Source organism: Mustela nigripes, chromosome 10 (assembly GCF_022355385.1).
Source record: "Mustela nigripes isolate SB6536 chromosome 10, MUSNIG.SB6536, whole genome shotgun sequence".
Taxonomy (NCBI): domain Eukaryota; kingdom Metazoa; phylum Chordata; class Mammalia; order Carnivora; family Mustelidae; genus Mustela; species Mustela nigripes.
Window position 1 is genome coordinate 30,452,057 of NC_081566.1, and position 14,742 is coordinate 30,466,798.

At 44.4% G+C, this 14,742-nt stretch overlaps 1 protein-coding gene across 1 annotated transcript in view; it reads left to right on the top strand.

The window, feature by feature from the left end:
- Window positions 1-4,481: 4,481 nt before the first annotated feature.
- Window positions 4,482-14,742, top strand: part of NVL (nuclear VCP like) — a 97,107-nt gene continuing 86,846 nt past the window's right edge. Inside the window, exons 1-4 of the mRNA XM_059412921.1 lie at window positions 4,482-4,589; window positions 8,218-8,291; window positions 10,635-10,687; window positions 10,770-10,869. Coding sequence (XP_059268904.1) covers window positions 4,533-4,589; window positions 8,218-8,291; window positions 10,635-10,687; window positions 10,770-10,869 — 284 coding nt within the window. The 5' untranslated portion in view covers window positions 4,482-4,532. The remainder of the gene's footprint in view (window positions 4,590-8,217; window positions 8,292-10,634; window positions 10,688-10,769; window positions 10,870-14,742) is intronic.

A 14,742-nucleotide genomic window follows, 5' to 3' on the forward strand; every position in this document is an offset into this window, starting at 1 on the left:
CACATGGCCAGTTCGGACACTGGAGCAAAGACTATCCAAACATGTGCTCTCCGCTAGGGCCGTGTCCTGTCTGTAAAGAAGCAGGACGTTGGAAGAGAGACTGTCCTCATCTCCAGAGAGAGAGGAAGACGGGAAATCACTTCCCTGCCTGAGAGTCGAAGCTGGAGGAGCTGGCACAACGGGGCCCTGAGGTTGGTCCGGCTCCTTCTGACATCAAGATGACTGAGCCCTGGGTTACTCTAGGTATGGGAGGCAAGTTTATCAATATTCTTACAGACACAGGAGCCCCTTTCTCTGTCTTTATTCAGCACTCCAGCCCTACTTGCCTTTCTTTTTTTTTTTTAATTTTTATTTATTTATTTATTTAAAAAATTTTTTAAAGATTTTATTTATTTATTTGACAGAGAGAGATCACAAGTAGGCAGAGAGGCAGGCAGAGAGAGAGAGAGAGGAGGAAGCAGGCTCCCTGCTGAGCAGAGAGCCTGATGTGGGACTCGATCCCAGGACCCTGAGATCATGACCTGAGCCGAAGGCAGCGGCTTAACCCACTGAGCCACCCAGGCCTCCCCCTACTTGCCTTCCTAACCTTAAAGTTGTGGCATAGAAGGGGAAACTAAAACATCCTGTCAGACAAGGTCCTTAACCTGTAAATACAAAAGTCAGTTGGTCACTCGTGTTTTTGTCTCAGTCCATTACTTGGATGAGATTTAATATATAAACTGGGTAGCCAATTGGCTCTTCCTGTAGAGGGGGATGGCCTGTTCTCTTTAACATCTGGAGAGCTAGAACCATACCCAACTGTCACTTCCAATGTCTGGAAGGAAGTAAATCCACAGGTCTGGGATTGTGATACTGCAGGATAGGCTCTTACAGCCTGACCCGTCAAGGTGACCTTAAAAGACCCAACCAATATACCTCTAAAAAACAACATCCTCTAAAACCTGAGGCCAAAGCTGGGTTGCTACCACTTATTGATAAGTTTCTGAGACAAGGTATTTTAAAGCCTTATCAATCTCCTCATAACACCCCAGTTTTACCAGTAAAAAAGCCAAATGGGGAATATAGGATAGTACAAGACTTAAGAGCTATAAACAAGGCAGTAACGCCTATTCAACCCTTACTGCCAAATCCGCATACTATTCTCACCCACGTCCCTGGTAACACCAACTGGTTTATAGCACTTGACTTAAAAGATGCCTGTTTTTGCATCCCACTAAGTGAGGAAAGGCAGCCACTATTTGCTTTTGAATGGACCTCACCTTCAAGCCCACAGGTTGCTCAATGAACCTGGACAGTCTTACTATAAGGATTTAAAAACACTCCTCACCTCTTTGGAGCTTCACTTACCAAAGATCTCCGTGATATATCCTTGTCTGAGGGGACAATAATTCAATATGTAGATGACATTCTAATCTGTAGTCCCAAGAAGGAGACATCTGATAAAAATTCTATAACTTTACTTAATTTTTTGACAGAAAGATGGTATCGTGTATCCCCTAAAAAGGCACAAATATCTCAACAAAAAGTACACTGTTTAGGATATGAACTAACACCAGGTCACTGTATTCTATCTACTGATAGAAAAAAAAGGCTATATTGGATCTTGAGCCTCCCACTACAAAAAAACAACTCCGGGGGCGCTTGGGTGGCTCAGTGGGTTAAAGCCTCTGCCTTCAGCTCAGGTAGTGATCCCAGGGTCCTGGGATTGAACCCTGCATCGGGCTCTCTGCTCAGTGGGGAGCCTGTTTCCTCCTCTCTCTGCCTGCCTCTCTGCCTACGTGTAATCTCTGTCTGTCAAATAAATAAATAAAATCTTAAAAAAAAACCAAACCCCAAAACAACTCTGTATTTTTCTAGGTATGGCAGGTTTTTGCCGCCTATGGATTACTGGATTTGCACTCTTAGCCAAACCGTTGTATGGTTTTGTTAAAGGTCCTGATCAGGAATCTTTGCTCTGGACTAAAGCTCAGCAGATGGCCTTTCAAACCTTAAGAGCTAAACTCCTGTCAGCTCCAGCTGTGGCGTTACCAAATTTAGAAAAACCTTTCACTGTATACGAAGCAGAAGAGCACAGCCAAGCCTTGGGAGTTCTCACCCAAAAATTAGGAAATGAAGCTAGACTGGTGGGCTATTTTTTTTTTTAAGATTTTATTTATTTATTTATTTATTTATTTATTTATTTAAGATTTATTTATTTATTTGACAGAGAGAGAGATCACAAGTAGGCAGAGAGGTGGGCAGAGAGAGAAGAAAGCAGGCTCCCTGCTAAGAAGAGAACCTGATGCGGGGCTCCATCCCAGGACCCCAAGACCATGACCTGAGCCGAAAGCAGAGGCTTTAACCCACTGAGCCATCCAGGGGCCCCTATTTTTTTTTTTAAGATTTTATTTATTTGACAGAGAGAGATCACAAATAAGCAGAGCGACAGGCAGAGAGCGAGAGAAAGGAGGAAGCAGGCACCCCAGCAAGCAGAGAGACCCCGATGCAGGGTTCAATCCCAGGACCCTGGGATCATGACCCGAGCTGAAAGCAGAGGCTTTAACCCACTGACCCACCCAGGCGCCCCTAACCTCCCAATTTAAAGCAAAGATGGACACGATCTGTTTTTAAATGGTATGATCACTTAACAATTATTCCCTAAATAGCATCCCCTTACTTAATATCAAAGTCACACAAATGTGCAAAGCAATCCTACAAAATAGAATGGCCTCCCTTTTTCCTTACCTCCTCTAGCCCCATTGTTTACAACCTGCCACCCTCACAACCCCAGGGCAGCAACTCTTCCTGTCCATGGGTCCTGTCCCCGTGCTTTAGTAAGTCACTTTTTTGCACCAGAGACGTCCTAAGAATTCTTTCTTACATTTTAAAACTTCGTCATGGGGACAAGACCCATGGGTAGAAAAAGCTGCTGCAGAGTTGTGAGGGGTGACTGTTCATATACTTGGGAGTTGGGGGAGGTAACTAAGACAAAGGGAGGTTTCAAAAGGATTTTCATATGTTAAAGACTCACAGGTTACCAGAGACCTTAACCACTGTCTATGTAAGGTTGTTTTTCCCTCTACCAGGGCATTAACATGAAGACAGTTGGGAACCTCCTGGAGTAATGTCCCACAGGTCCCACCCAGGAGTTTGTGTGTGTGTGGGGGGGTGGACATTGCAGGGTGTCAGCTTGTCCTTTGACCTCAGCAAGCCTTCTGTTCCCTCATCACATCATCCTGAATAAGGAGGTTAATACGTCTAATTCCACCTCCCTCCATCCCCAACCTTAATAAACACTGTTGTCATGATGAAGTTTTAGAACGTAGGTGAGGTTCAGTGGAGTGAAGTCCGGAGCCAATGACCAAGAAAGAATTTTGTGCAAAATAGTGCTTTGGTGCAAAATAGTGGCTTATCAAAACATGGGGACAGGACCCCTGGGCAGAGAGCGCTGTTGCCCTGGGGTTATGAGAGGTGGCAGGTTAGGTACCACGGGGTTGCAGGAGGTAAGGAAAAGGGAGATTTCAATAGAACTTTCGTATGCTAAAGAGGACCTAGAAGATACTGGATACCAGAGGCCTGGCCATTGCCAAGGTCGTTTTTTCCCTTTTCAGCAAGCTATTAACATTAAGATATTGGAAGATTCCTAAAGAATGTCCCATAGGTGCCACCTAGGTGTGGGGGTGGGGGAAGGCTGGAGGGTGTCAGCTTTTGCTTTGTCCTCAGCCAGCCTTCTGTTCCCTCATCAGTCACAAGCCAGGACGACCTCAAATGGGAATCTTTTAAAACACTGTGAACCAAGCAAGCACACTGAAAGGAAAGCCAGTAACTGTGTTAACTGTCCCGTTATTTATGTCTTAACGCCTCACTTGCCAATACGGACCTTTACCAGCATTCTGGGCAGCTTCTAGGTCTAGCTGTAGTCCTGCGCTGGACGCGCTCCACAAACCAGCGGCGGAAAATCACTCAAGATGACAAACTTTCCGAACGTTGCAGACGGTATGGTCACCTGCGCACAACTGCGTGCACCTGCCTGCCCACCCCGCGCCCAGGTGCAGTCTCCCTGCGGAGCTAGGTGGCGCTGTGCTTTTACCCCTCCTTCATCGTCCTGGAGGTCTCTAGGTTTGGGGTTCATTACGATTCCGGCCCACACTAACTTTGCACGGAGCAGGGGGTGACTGGAACTTGACCCAGAACCCAAGCCGAGCCACGCAGCCCGAAAGGTGCTGGCCGTGGCCGCGCGCAGGCGTGTCCGCTCAGCGGGGAACAATAAAGTTGAGCGTGTTCAAAAGGGGTCCTTGTCTTCCAGGGCCCTCTGGACAAGCCTGCAAAATAAGACTCCCTGAAAGTCCCTGGGGTTGGCAGGTGTCGTTGTTCTCGGGGGCGTCTTCCTCACTGGCAGTGGGACAGGAGTTGCGGGGCGGCGCGAACGGCGGGCGGGCGGGCGCGGACGGGCGCAGGCGGAGAGGGCGGCCCGGCGATCGTCGTGGGCAGCCCTGCGAGGACCCCGGGCCAGTGGAGCGGGCCGCCTGGTTGGGGCTACCCTGACGCGTGCGATGAAGCCACGACCCGCGAGGTTCGTGGACAACAGGCTGAAGCAGCGAGTCGTGCAGGTAGATACTGTGCGCGGCCCCTTCTCGGCGGCTTCCAGGCCAGGCTGGACTGGCCGCCTGTCACGGCCCGGGTCCTGGGCGGTGCGTCGGCCGCCCTTCCGCCGCGCGGAACTGCTGGGAGCCGGGGTCCGGGCGGGTGCGGCGCCTGAGGAGACGGGGAAGGGGCGAGTGCAGCCAGCGAGGGGAAGAGCCAGCGAGGGGACTGGTGCACTCCGGAGGCGACGGGACGGGACGGGGGCGGATGCAGCGCCCACGGAGTCGGGGAAAGGGCGCGTGCAGTCCCGGCGGAGCTGGGACGGGGACTGGTGCAGCCCGGGAGGAGACGGGAAGGGGGCGGGTGTAGCGCCTGTGGAGACCGAGAAGGAGCGGGTGCAGCCCGAGAGGAGATAGAGAAGGAGCGGGTGCAGGCCGGGAGGAGCCGGAACGGGGTCGGTTCAGCACCCGTGGAGACGGAGAAGGAGCGGGCGCAGCGCGGGAGAGACGGGACGGGGCTGGGTGTAGCGCCTGTGGAAACGGAGAAGGAGCGGGTTTAGGCCGGGAGGAGACAGGGAAGGGGCGTGTGCAGCTCGGGAGGAGACGGGACGGGGGCGGGTGTAGCCTTGGAGGAGCTGGGGGTCCGGGCGGCTGCAGCCCGGGAGGAGCCAGGATGGAGGCGAGTGTAGCCTGGAAGGAGTGAGGACGGCGGCGGTGCAGTCCGGGAGTAGCTGGCGAAGGGACAGGTGCAGTCCAGGAGGAGCCGGGACGGCGGTGGGTGCTTGGCATGGATCAGATATTGTAATAGGCTCTTGCCTACGGGTTTTTCATTTTCATACTCATCTGTAGAAAGCGGTGTGTAGTAAATGTTTTGCAGTGAGTGGCACTGTCTGCCGGCAGTCTTAGGAGGAGGGAGAAATTTCTCAGCACTCCGTCCTCTGGGAGCTATATTTTCTTTCCCTTTTGCTTCGCTAGTGCTGTAGTCCCCTTTTCGGATGGGTCTCTTCCTTCCAAACTCTTAAGTGTTGGAAGTGCCCTGAGCCCCTGCGCTGTTTCTCTAGACTCATATTCCTCTCACCTACTTCCTAGGTGGTCTCCTCCAGTGTAAAATCTTTAAGTACTATCTATATGTTTTCTATACATTCACTAAAATTACTATAAACATAAAATTAAATATAAATATATGAGTATATAAACAGATTCAATGAAAGTATATGTACATTTAATTTTGTATTTTTTAATATTTATTAGAGAGAGAGCATGAGTTGTAGGGGCAGGGGACAGAGGGAGAGGGAGCAGCAGACCTCCTGTTAGCAGAGATCCCGATTTGGGGATGGATCCTGGAACTTGGGGATCATGACCCGAGCTTAAGGGAGACACCTCACTGACTGAGCCACCCAGATGCCCCATACAATCACGTTAAGTATTGTCTGTATAGTCCCAAGACTCATGTGTCTAGTGTGGATTTTATTTTGAATAACCGTCTGCCTACTCAACATTTCCTCTTGAATGTCTGATGGGTATCTCCCACTTCAGATCCATACTGAATATTTTGATATTTGCCTCCAAACCTGTTTTTTTCCTATTGTTTTCTGTTTCAGTAAATGACACTACCATCCATCCAGTTGTAAGGGCCCAAACCCTTAAAAACCATTACTCCTTCTTTGTTTTGCTTTCTGTAACCAATTAATCAGCAATTTATTCGGCTTTACCATCAAAATATACTGCAAACCCGGACACTCCTACCTCACTGTACCTCCAGCCATCATAGCCTAAACCGGTTTGATCTCTCCTAGTTCTACCTAAGGTCTGTTCTTTGCAGGGCAGCCAGGGAGGTCCTTTCAAAAGGAGCTTGGCAGAGCCCTGCTCAGAAAACCCCTCCGATGGACTCCCAGAGTTATCTAGAGAAAAACCCATCGTGAAGAATGTGATGTAGTCTGGCCCCTGTCTACTTTTTTGTCCTGTTTCCTTCTGCCATCCCCCTTACTTTCACTGTCGTCACCACACTGACCTCAGACCTGCCAGGCACATGACCTGACCTTCATTCCCGCAACTCAAGAGCTGCCTCTGGATGTTCCCACCACTGGCTGCTTTGCTGCGTTCAACCGATGTCTCAACAGTGATTCCTAATGGCTGAATCCAGTGGCCCTTACACAGCCCTTCACCATTTCACGTTATCCATTTTTCTCTATTGCTTTTGCTTTGGCTTATTATGAAAGCAATAGGTTCTTATGCTTTAAAATAGAAGGGTCAGAAATGCATAAAAGGAAAGAAAGAATCCCTTCATCTTCATTTCTGTAGGGGTAACCATGGCGAGTTTCTGTTGTATCTTAAAGTTTTGTACATGTGTACACACTTGTGTCTATATATATGTGTGTGTATATGTATATATATTTATTCACACATAGAGGATCACCTGGTCTCTTGTCACTGGAGGCATTTATGCCGAGACCATTATCCTGTGTTAGGGATTCTTGAGAAGAAACTGCTGTCTGAAGTCAGGCATGCCTTGACTGGATGAGCAGCAGGCATTGAAACTTGGAAGTGGGGGGCGCCTGGGTGGCTCAGTGGGTTAAAGCCTCTGCCTTCAGCTCAGGTCATGATCCCAGGGTCCTGGGATCGGGCCCCGCATCCGGCTCTCTGCTCTGTGGAGAGCCTGCTTCCTCCTCTCTGCCTGCCTCTCTGCCTACTTGTGATCTCTCTGTGTCAAATGAATAAATAAAATGTTTGTTTAAAAAAAAAAAAGAAACTTGGAAGTGGGCAGACATTCTGGGTTTGAAATCTGGCCCTGTAATTTACATGCTGCCAAGTAAGTAAGTGGCCTTTTAAAGTCTCTGAGACTTTCCCATGTATAAAGTGGGGGAGACCAACTTCCCTCATGGGACTGTGAGTGCTGCTAGAAGAATGAGTTAGAGGCCTGCAGCAGGTGCCCAGAGCCCTCAGTTTCTTGGGAGTTTTTCCTGGTGCCTCCAGGCCAAGTAATACCTGCTGGGTCTATTTATTAAACAGTTAGATTCAAGCCACTTCCTGACTATTTAATCCAAGTAACTTAGTAGCATTTTGAAATAAGTGATTTATAAAAATGGGAAAATTAATATTGTTGTGTTTCATTCCTAAATAATCATATGTGAGTGGGGTTTGTATGCCCTTTGGGTCAGATTGACTCTGACGTTCTCATATCTGATTCCACATTAAATTTTGCAAGGGATTTACTTACAGCAACTGCTGAAAATCCAGTTTTGCAAAGATCTGACATCATCAAAAAGTGATTTAATATTGAAACCATGAGTTGTCTCTGGCCAGCAGTTCCTGCAGTATTGGACAGGTGACAGATATTATGATGCTCCCTCAGACTTAAATAGCCCTTCATGCCCTTGTGAGCCTAGTGCTTTGTTCTGGGGTATTTGGGAATTTAGAGTGTTATAAGCCCTCACTTATAGCTATTTTAGTTATTGGTACCGTGCTATCATAGTGATTAATAATGTTAAATTCTCTGATTCCAGGCTTGATAATTATGTAGTGATTTTTTTAATGTTTCTGATACGCTTAATAATGAAGAGTTTACATTAAAGCATAAATGTTTGAATGGCTCAATCTCTGATTAAAATCACTGAGTTTAAAATAGTGTTGAAGTTTGTCTTATTTTCTGTTGTAGTACCTCACCAGTAACAAATGTGGCAAATATGTGGACATTGGAGTCTTAGCATCTGATTTACAAAGAATGTACAGGTAAAGAGATGTAATCTCCAGATTCATGCCTTTATTTTTAGTTTCCATCCAACAATCCAGTTGGTATTAATCACTGCTGGCATTTATTCACCAGTCCAAAAGTTTAGAATTCAGTCTAGGTATACAAAGATTTATCAATTACCTATTGTATGCAAGATGCTGTCTTTGTTACTAAGGGAAATGGCTGCTGCTTCCCTTTCAGTACCTTACAGTCTGGTCAGGAGTATTGCCTTTTTTCCTGTCTCATTAAAGAATTAAAACCATCAGGTATGATCTCCCTGAGCTTCCTGGCTACCTTGAAACATCTCTAGGCTTCCCCCTAAAGATTCAGTTTTTCTCTTCTGTCTCTAACTTCACCTTTCCTGATACCTCACTCCATGAATTATCACCACTTTGTATATTTCAGACCCTCTGTTTTCTTTTTCTCAGTATTCTAGTTTGCTAGGACTGTCATAAAAAAATATCGGACAGGGCGCCTTGGTGGTTCATTCATTAAGCATCTGCCTTTGGCTCAGGTCATGATCCCAGGGTCCTGGGATCAAGCCCGGCATCAGGCTTCCCGCAGAGCCTGCTTCTCTCTCTGCCACTACCCTTGCTTGTGTTCCCTCTCTTGCTGTGTCTCTCTCTGTCAAATAAATAAATAAAATCTTAAAAAAAAAAAAAAGAAAGAAAGAAATGAATCTGAGGTAGGGGATCTTAAACTACAGAAGCTTAAAGTCTCACAGTTGTGGGGCAGGAAGTCAGGGATCATTCAAGGCTCTGCCTGGGTTGGTTTCTCCTGAGGTCTCTCTTTGCCTTGCAGGTGACTGTCTTCTTCCTGTGTCCTCACCTGCTAATCTCTTACTCTTTTAAGATTTTATTTCTAAGTATTCTCTATACCCAGTGTGGGACTCAAACTCAGAACCGTGAGATCAGCAGTCACGTGCTCCACCGACTGAGCCAATCAGGTGCCCCTCTTACTCTTATAAAAACACCAGTTGTATTGGATTAGTTTGCTTCATTGCTTTGTCCTGTGGGCCCACTAGGATGGCCGCCCTGCCCTTAAGAGGGACAGTGCCACTTTCCAGATCTGGACCCCTGGGCCCAAGGCAGTGGTGGCAGCCCTCCAACCTCTGAGCCTCCTTTAGAGTCATTCAGACCTTTCCTTGAAGGGTCATGTGTGTCCACAGCTGATGGCCCCTCCTGTATAATCTTAGAACTTCAGTCGTATTCCTTCCTTCATCTTTCCTGTCTCTTCCAGTACAAGCTGCCAGTAGTTCTGATGCTATAACCCCATTTCTTTTTTTTATTTTTTTAGTAGATTATTTATTTATTTATTTATTTATTTGACAGAGATCACAAGTAGGCAGAAAGGCAGGCAGAGAGAGAGAGAGGAGGAAGCAGGCTACCGGCTGAGCATAGAGCCCGATGTGAGGCTTGATCCATCCCAGGACCCTGGGATCATGACCTGAGCCAAAGGCAGAGGCTTTAACCCACTGAGCCACCCAGGCGCCCCATAACCCCATTTCTTTTTTTTTTTAAGATTTTATTTACTTGACAGAGAGAGAGATCACAAGTAGGCAGAGAGGCAGGCAGAGAGAGAGGGGGAAGCAGACTCCCCGCTGAGCAGAGAACCCCATGTGGGGCTCGATACCAGGACCCTGAGATCATGACTTGACCTGAAGGCTGAGGCCTAACCCACTGAGCCACCCAGGTGCCCCTGTAACCCCATTTCTTTTTTCTTTTTCTCTTCTTTTTTTTTTAAGATTTTATTTATTTATTTCACAAGTAGGCAGAGAGACAGGCAGAGAGAGGAGGAAGCAGGCTCCCCACTGAGCAGAGAGCCCAAAGCGGGGCTCAATCCCAGGACCCTGAGACCACAACCCAAGCTGAAGGCCGAGGCTTAACCCACTGAGCCACCCAGGTGCCTCTGTAACTCCATTTCTAATCAAGAAAATTTTATGGGTCCCTGGGTGGATCAGTTGGTTAAGTGTCTACCTTCGGCTCAGGCCCTAGGATCAAGCCCTGTGTTGAGCTCCTTGCGCAGTGGGGAGTCTCCTCCCTCTGCCTCTGCTTCTTCCCCTGCTCATGTTATCTCTCTCTTTCTCTGTCTCTGAAATACATAAAATTTCAAAAGAAAAAAATTTATAGTAGTGAAATGTAAACTCAGAATTTCCTTGAAAATAAGCTTTTTTTTTAAAGGATTTTATTTGTTAGAGAGAGAGTGAAAATAAGCTTATGGTCAGGGTGAATACAGTGACATACTTACATACTTGTGCAAATTAATGTGATCAATTTAGATTGAGTCTAATGGGAAAACGTTGGTGGAGACCACTGTACTAAGATTCTTTTCATGTTTTTCAGTATAGACTACGGTCGAAGAAAAAGAAATGCTTTTAGGATTCAGGTAGAAAAAGGTGAGTCTTTTAGTGTTAGAACTAAATTATTAATGAAGTTAAAGAATTGTTTTAGGTCATGACATTTTTCTCTTTGTTTCAGTATTTAATATAATTACTAGTGAGAAAGAACTTAAGGATCTAACAGAATTGGAAGATGAACATCTGGCAAAAAGAGCAAGACAAGACGAAGACGATAATGAGTAAGGATTACAGAAAAGGAACTGTTTTTCTTAAGCAGGAGCCCAGTCACATTGCATTTCTATTTGCAAAATTTTCAGTGGCTCTTCATCGCCAGCATTGGCTACATGTAATACTTAATCTGTCTCCAGATCTTTGCTTCAGGCCTACTGAATACTCACAGTTGCCCAAAGAGGACACATTTTTGTGCCTTTGTATGAGTGGCTTTCTGTAACTCCCACCCAGCCTTCAAGACGCCACATTAGTGCCTTTGTTGGGCCGTCTTAGATGCCTTTCTGCAGATTTCCTTAACTCCTATTTATAGATATTTGTGATGTTGCTTGTTATATGGTGTTGAGATTGTTATGTATGTATCTGCAACAGACCCATATCATTATCTGTGTTTTCCTCTGCCCTAATACAATGCCAGATATGTAAAATGGTACCAACTAATTTTGTCATTTAAGTAATAATATTGAGGGTTTTTATCATGAATGGGTATTACATTTTCAAATGCTCTTTATGCACTTAATGAAGGATTTTGCTATGTTTTTTCCCTTTGTTCTATTAATTTGGTGAATTATGTTGATTTTTTTGAGTGTTAAGTGGGTCTTAATCCTGGGAAACACCTTACTTGGTCCTGATGTATTATCCTTCTTAGATATTGGAAAATCCTGTTTGCTAATCTTTTTTTGTATGTGGTTATGTCTCTATTCATACTGGTGTGCATTTTTTTCTTTTAAAGATTTTGTTTATTTAACAGAGAGATAGCAAGAGAAGGAACACGAGCAGGGGGAGTGGAAGAGGGAGCCCTTTGCAAGGGTCTGTCTCAGGATCCTGGGATCATGACCTAAGCTGAAGGCAGATGCTTAATGACTACCACCAGGCACCCCCATTTCTTTCCTCTTTTGCAGTGTCTTCATCAAGTTTTGGTATTAGGGTTGTACTGACTTCATAATATTAGCTGGAAAATGTTTTTATGTCTCTATTTGATGAAAAAGTTAGCGTAGTATTACTGTTGTTCTATCTTAGTTTGTTAGAATTCACCTAGAATTCATGTTGACCTAGAGGCTTCTTTTTGGAAGGGGTTTAGATAACATTTATTTTTGCTAGATCTAGGGCTCTTTCTATCTTCTTTTTCTTTTATCAGTGTTGGTAAATTGTACTTTTAAGGGAACATTTCCATTTCAGCTAGGGTGTGGAATTTGTTGGCATAAAGTTCAAGATAACCCTCTCATTTTCCTTTCGATGTCTATAGTATTATGTTGGTAGCTCCTTTTCACTTTGCTGCCTTTTCATTTGGATTTACCATCATTTTCTTAACTAGTTCAACATTTGGTTCTTTCCAGTTTTGCACTATCGTGCACATAGTAAATAATCCTTTAGGACATATCTTTGTATACATTTTTAAAGATTTTACTTATTTATTTGACAGAGAGCACAAGCAAGGAGAGTGGCAGGCAGAGAGAGGGAGAAGCAGGCTTTGTACTAAGTAGGGAGCCCTATGTGGGGCTTGATCCCAGGAACTTGGGATCAGGACCCGAGCCAAAGGCAGACACCAACTGAGCCACCCAGGCACCCCCATTTCTTTGTTTTTTTAAATGTTAAATTCCTGAAGTGGTTTGTCTGGGGTCAAAGATACATTTTTGAGATTTCCGATACATTTGGAGTTGTCTTCCAAACAGTTGTCTGGGTTCATACTCCCAGCAGTTTTGTATAAAAAGTGCACTTCTTTTCTTTTCTTCTTTTTTTTTTTAAGATTTTATTTATTTCTTAGATTGAGAGAGACAGGGAAAGAGTGAGCACAAGCAGAGGGAACAGCAAGCAGAGAGAGAAATAGACTTCCTGCTGAGGAGCAGCCTGATGCAGAACTCGATCCCAGGACGCTGGGATCATGAGCCGAAGGCAGATGTATAACCGACTGAGCCACCCAGGTGTCCCTAAAGAGTGCATTTTTATGCACCCCTGTACATACAAGGGCCACCCCTGTGGTCCTAGTAGTACTATTCTTTAATCTTTGCCAGCTTCTTAGGTGAAAATTGATATATTTTTATTTGTAGTTTTTTGATAACTTGTGAAGTTCAATTTTTTTTGACTGTTTCATCTTTTTTCTGTTAGTTGCTTGCTTATGGGTTTTGTCTCTTCATTTGAGAGGTATTCGAATTTTCCATATGAGTTGTATAAAATAATACTACTTTTTATAGGTATTGCACATGCTTGTTCCATTCTGCCATTTGTTTTTTATTTTTGTTTAAAGTGTCTTTTGGGGCACCTGGATGGTTCACTTGGTTAAGCAGCTGCCTTCGGCTCAGGTCATGATCTTAGGCTCCTGGGTTCAAGTCTTGAATCGGGCTGCCTGCTCAGTGGGGAGCCTGCTTCTCCCTCTCCCTCTGCCTCTGCCCTTACGCCCTGCTCATGTTCTCTCTCCCTCCCCGTCTCAAATAAATAAATAAATAAAATCTTTTTTTAAAAAAAGTGTCTTTTGATTAGAGAACCTAGTCCAATTTGTCAGTCTTTATGGTTGATGCTGATATACTTAGAAAGCTCTATCACAGGTGTATATGGGATAATTACTGTACTTTTGCTTATTTATTTACAGCTTTATATTTAACTCTTTAGTCTGCTTGTATTTGTAGGGTGTGACTCATAGGCAAAATGGATTTTTTTCCTAAATAGTTGAATAATTCACCTTCTTTACATTGATTAGAAATGCCCAAACTTATATTATTAGAATTTAATGAATAACAAGAGAATTCATGTCTTAATTATAAAAATGGGACATAACATTCACATAAGCCTTTCTTTTTTTTTTTTTCCACGTAAGCCTTTTTTGCTTAAAAAGAGTCCTTTACTTACTAATTACTTTCTAAAGACATTTGATTAAATAGTAGCAGGGTCCTATAGTTTCCTGAAGCTATTAAGTATCAACTCTGGGTTATGATGAACTGAGACTGCATTTTCAGTTTGTACTTGTTAGGATTTATGCCTGTTCCTTACTGTAGGATATGAAAACCTCTGTGTACGTTCATTTCTCATGGACAGACTTGGGAAAGCTGCACTTGGTCATGTGACTGGGTCATATAGAATTTGTTAATTTGTTACTTAGTTATTTAATTATGGCTTGCTGGAATATTTCCCCTTTTTTGGCATCTGATATTCCTAATGAGAGCCTTGGGTCAGATAGGAATTTGCATTTCACTTTTATTAATTGCTAGGATTAAGATAACCACAATTTATTAAGCATTTATTATGTACTCTAAGGACTTGGTGAGCTTCTGTTGAATCTTCTAATAAGCCAGTGAGGTGGGTATTATTTATTCTCCCTCTTTATAGATAGGGAAGCAGGTCCTCACAGAGATTAAGTAGAAGCTAGTAACCGCACTGTTGAATGTTGAATCCAGATTTCTCTTAACTCCAAAGCCTGGACTATTAACTACCATAATATTTTGCCTTAGTGTATATATATTTTTTAATTTTTATTTATTTTTTAATTTCTTTTCCATGTTTCAGAATTCATTGTTTATGAACCACACCTAGTGCTCCATGCAATATGTGCCCTCCATAACACCCAGCACCAGGCTCACCCAACCTCCCACTCCACTCCCCTCCCCTCCAAAACCCTCGGTTTGTTTCTCAGAGTCCATAGTCTCTCCTGGTTCGTTTCCCCCTCCGATTTCCCCCAACTCCCTTCTCTCCGTCTCCCCATGTCCTCCGTGTTATTTCTTATGCTCCACAAGTAAGTGAAACCATATGATAATTGATTCTCTCTGCTTGACTTATTTCATTTAGCATAATCTCTTCCAGTCCTGTCCATGTTGATATAAAAGTTGGGTATTCATCCTTTCTGATGGAGGCATAATATTACATAGTATATATGGACCACATCTTCTTTATCC